Source organism: Argentina silus (assembly GCF_951799395.1).
Source record: "Argentina silus genome assembly, chromosome: 5".
Taxonomy (NCBI): Eukaryota; Metazoa; Chordata; class Actinopteri; order Argentiniformes; family Argentinidae; genus Argentina; species Argentina silus.
In genome coordinates, this window is record NC_139659.1 from 18,039,634 (window position 1) to 18,044,633 (window position 5,000).

The 5,000-nt window shown below is 46.9% G+C and overlaps 1 protein-coding gene across 1 annotated transcript in view; it reads right to left on the minus strand.

Annotated features, from left to right (window-relative positions):
• The window catches only part of camk2b2 (calcium/calmodulin-dependent protein kinase (CaM kinase) II beta 2), a gene marked incomplete at its 5' end in the record, with an annotated part of 21,715 nt that overhangs the window by 6,598 nt on the left and 10,117 nt on the right, over positions 1-5,000 (minus strand). The window contains 5 exons of the mRNA XM_083670633.1: positions 1,285-1,322; positions 2,869-2,940; positions 4,075-4,117; positions 4,486-4,569; positions 4,783-4,905. Coding sequence (XP_083526759.1) covers positions 1,285-1,322; positions 2,869-2,940; positions 4,075-4,117; positions 4,486-4,569; positions 4,783-4,905 — 360 coding nt within the window. The remainder of the gene's footprint in view (positions 1-1,284; positions 1,323-2,868; positions 2,941-4,074; positions 4,118-4,485; positions 4,570-4,782; positions 4,906-5,000) is intronic.

The window sequence follows — 5,000 nt, forward strand, 5'->3', positions numbered from 1 at the left end:
TACTGGAGTAGTAGTAGGCTACATACATACAATAGCGGTACCTGTTTGAAAATCTAACTGGAGGTAAAGGACAAACCCCAACTATTCAGATTTGGCAGGACTCTGAAAATAAAACAACAAATTCAACATCAGGAATTGATATATTTCATTTCAGTTCCTTGCAGAAACAGACAAGGAGGGCTATTGATTCTGCATCCACGCGCTCAACTATTCATGTTTCTTGTGTAGCAGGTACTTTTGAGCATGCTGAGCACGCTGCCCGGTGTAGCGCTGTGTGTGTGTGTGTGTGTGTGTGTGTGTGTGTGTGTGTGTGTGTGTGTGTGTGTGTGTGTGTGTGTGTGCGCATGTGTGGAAGGGTGGGCTTGAAATAGCTCCAGAGTTGTGTGCACTCCTGTGAGGCTTGGGAGCGCGGTGCGACGAGGGAGAGCCGGGGATTATATAACTACAGATTAATCATCTGGTGAGAAATAATCTCAGTTTAACACCAGGCCATCCAGAAAGAGGGAGCACACCCTTTCGGAGAGGGAGGGGAGAGAGCAGGGGGGGGGGAGGGGGGAAGGCTGGGATAAATGGCTAGAGAGATGGAAGGGAGAGAAGGGAGGGGTGAAGTGATATTTATATATTTGGTATCTAGTTTTAATACAGAGGACGAGGACAGAAAAATGCAGATGCAGGTGATTGATAACTTTCTGTGGGAGAAGGGGGGAGAGAGAGGTTGGGAGATGGAGAGAGTAAGAGGGAGATACAGTGGAGTCTGAATAGTCCTCACCTCACACCTGATAGATACGCCCTACAGTCAAAGGTCAAAAATCCGCCCTGACATTCAAGATAATTGAATGAATTAATGAATCAATTAATCAATCAAACTTTATTTATACAGCACATTTCATACAAAGAGACAAGAGAGTCGGCTCTCTGAGACAAGAGAGTCTTTGGTCAGCCCAAGAGAGTTTCTGAAATGTGACCTTACCTGTCTGATGACTAGGAGATGACTGCTGTGCATCTTTATGTCATACAGGACATGACTACAGTCCTTTCAACATCATACAAACAGCGCTAAATGCCTTGTCACACATACATGGTCAAGCACAGACGGCATTCAGAGAGTCAGAGAGTCACATAATCCTTCAAACACACTGAGCAACAAACAGAGACAGGGGGGGAGAGAGAGAAGAGGAGGAGAGAGAAGGGGAGAGGGAAGAGAGAGAGAGAGAGAGAGAGAGAGAGAGAGAGAGAGAGAGAGAGAGAACAGAGAGGGAGGAGGAAGATTGAGAGGTCTCTTACCTTGACATCAGCCTTCTTATTGAGGAGACACTTGGCTGCTGAGGAGAGGGAGAATACACTCTGAGGTGGACGAGTACACATCATACACCCTTCGGTGTTCTCACACTCACACACAATACCCTGACCCTGCTAAACTCACACTCACGAAACTCAAAGCCTGCTCACAAACACAGACACACAGTCCAAAAACAGTGCTAACACACACTCACTAAAGTGACATATCAAGCTCTACCCTGTATCTACCCCATCGACTGGAACAGATAAAACAGAATCCACTCTCCTCCCTCTTTCCCCCACACACGCATTAAAAACCAACTAATAGAAACAGACAGACAGACAGACACACACACACACAAACACACACACACACACACACACACACACACACACACACACACACACACACACACACACACACACACACACACACACAAACATTACAAATCCATCCAACTGAACCACTGCTTAAAGTAAGGGTATCAGCAGAGGGTATCAGGGATATCCAACACACTACACACACACACACACACACACACACACACACACACACACACACACACACACACACACACACACACACAGTGGATTAGATAGGAAAGTGCAGGGGGAAATAGACAGTAGGTGTATAATAATGGGTTTGTTATGTAATCATAGAAGAAGGTGGGATTAATTCAGATTATGATTAGGGGATTCCTCCATCGGAGTCAAATATGGTGCAGCACTCAAAACCCACTTTCCCTGTATTAACCTATTCCACAGACTTACTACACACAGACACACAGCCACAAATCCCAGATATACAGACACACTTGTACTAAGGTTTATGAATAATACTGTTATAGCACTTTTCTTCCAGATGGAAGGATGGAGAGAGAGAGAGTGAGAGAGAGTGAGAGAGAGCGAGAGAGAGCGAGAGAGCACGTGCACGAGAGAGAGAGAGAGAGAGAGAGAGGTTACAACACAGGAAGCTCTTCTGCTGACACTGATTAATTGTCATGGCAACACCGAACTTTTGAGTGGGAGTAGAATCCTTGGCCGGGATAAATCTGAATATAGATTCCATCCCTCCTTCGACTCAAACTCACACCTAACACACATCACTCATACCACACACATCCCATACATATTCAAACTCCACATCTCTCAGACACCACCTCAAACACCACGCGAAAACCTCACAACATATCCCACTTCACGGTAGAATGCTAGAATGCGCTCTACGAACAAAACCACCAAACTCTCTATGTCTACGCTAGACAACAGAAAGAGTGAGAGAAAGGGAGATAAAAGGGAGAGAGAGAGAGAGAGAGAGAGAGAGAGAGAGAGAGAGAGAGAGAGAGAGAGAGAGAGAGAGAGAGAGAGAGAGAGAGAGAGAGAGAGAGAGAGAGGGAATGGGAGTCGGCTTACCTTGGCACACATTTTAGAAGCATTAGAAAAACGGAGAGAAACAGAGATTAAAAGAGTAGCGCCGTGGGGAGAGGGTGCAGTTCAACATCAAACATGAGATGTGCACTCCCCCTGACCCCCCCGACCCCCACAAACTACAGAAACGAAACAGGAGAAGTGGGGGGGAGGAGAGTCTACCTTGCTCCACTATCCCAGCAGTGGTTCCAGCCACAGCACTCATTGATGCCGGGGCTGTAGTCTGTCTACCCACTGAAAGAGACATGAGAGAGAGACAGAGAGAGAGAGAGAGACAGAGAAAGCAAAGAGCAGAGGAGGAGGGGGAAGGAGAAGAGTGCATGTGTGTTAGTCTGATACAGTCTGGACAGCTTCCAGGGCCGTGCTTGTGCAACGATGGGTTGGAGTGGATAGAGCACTTGTCTAACAGTAACTGCAGAGCCAGAATGGAACCCTCGTCCTAATTGACACCCATGGGTAAGAAAAGCTCCCCAGAGGCAGTACCACAACTGGCCTAAGGGGGAGCTGTTTGCCATGTCGTCACATCACTAACGCTCCCTCTCCACTGGAACACTGATGCTTTGACTGACCTCAAAGGTCAGAGTCAACCAAACAGCCCATTGGCTAACTAGTCTCGCTGTCTCTGTCCTATCAAGTTAATGAGATGTCGCATACAGCAAAAAGATGTATTGTTCATTAATAACGTTGGGCTTAGCTACACTTTAAAGGATGCCTCGGTTTTTAAGAAGGTACTATTATGAGTTTAGCAAGCATGTCATGTAACTAGCTTTGAGCAAAACAACTGCATTTTGAAATTGTGCCTGTCAACCTTCATGAATATGCATATTGCTCTCGCCTTGGTGCTCACTGACTGGCTTCCTGCTCATGAATGCAATCAATATTCATTAGTCTAGCCTTCCGTGTTGGCGGACAGCGATTCCTATCGAAAATGAGCCCACATGAGTATCTTGTCATATATATATATATACGGCCTTTGCTTTGACTTAATACCTGTAAGAAAGATCTGAAATCTGATTGGTTCTCCTGCTCTCGATGTGTATGTGACAAGAAAGTCTCTCAGACAAGACAAGAAACCAGGGTCGCTTCGGTACACAAAACAACAGCGTATGTGTGTAGAGCAAGGGCAGGACAAAGATCCAGGCTCTGTCAAACACTCCTACAGCTCACACTGCCACCCACGAACCTGCTGTTATATGTATGAATGTGTGTGTGTGTGTGCGTGTGTGTTTGCGTGTGTGTGTGTGTATGCATGTGTAAACAGAGATGGTGTAAGCAAGCAGATGGCATGTCATCCCTCTCTTTTCCTTCTCTTCTTCTGAGGGCACAAAGACGGTCTGTTCATTCCTCCTTTCCTAAACAAGCACTCACCAGAGAAATTCCTTGACACCAACATAGTGGTCAGGATGGCACCCTATGGAGGGAGGAGAATGGGAAAGGTAGAGAGAGATACAGAAAGAGGGAAAGAGAGGGAGGGAGAGGGGGAATGAAAGGGAGAGGGGGAATGAAAGAGAGAAAAGGGGATAAAGGTTACTAATGAGCAGGGGTTACATTGGGGTTAGGGTTAGGGTTAGGGTTAGGGTAAGTGTATCTGTCCCCAAAATGTCTTGCTTTTCACACTCAGTGATGTCCACTATTCAAGGACTACTTCTATCCTTTTTCATGCATGGCCAGAGCGTGGGGGCAGTGAGACAGGGGTGAATAGAGGTCTGTGAATGACTCTGAGAGAGGGGAATTCTCCTGTCAGATCTCAGACGGTAAACATCGCTGCACACAGCACACCTTGAGTTTCCTCCTGGCGTTAAACTTCTTCAGACACTCCACTGTCTCCTGCCTGTGCATCATAGACGCCACTGTGGAGCGTTGCTGTGAGGGAGAGAGAGAGAGGGAAAGAGAGAGGGGGGGGGGGGGGGAGAGGGAGAGAGAGAGAGAGAGAACATGATGGTTTGTTCATACAATATGTCATACGTACAGTATATACTACGTGGTTGTGCGATACACCTGTGTGTGTGTGTGTGTGTGTGTGTGTGTGTGTGTGTGCGTGCGTGCGTGCGTGCGTGCGTGCGTGTGTGTACTTACGCAGACCCATGGGTGTTTGAGTGCCTCCTGGGCAGTGATCCTCTTGGCTGGGTTGATGGTCAACATCTGGTTAATCAGGTTCTTAGCCTCAGGAGTGACTGTATCCCACTCTGGAGAGGGAAACTACAGCACAGGGCCGGAAAAAAGGAGTAGTGGTCACAAACACTCACACTCACGATACACACTTTCACACATACAGTGGATACACATATACACAC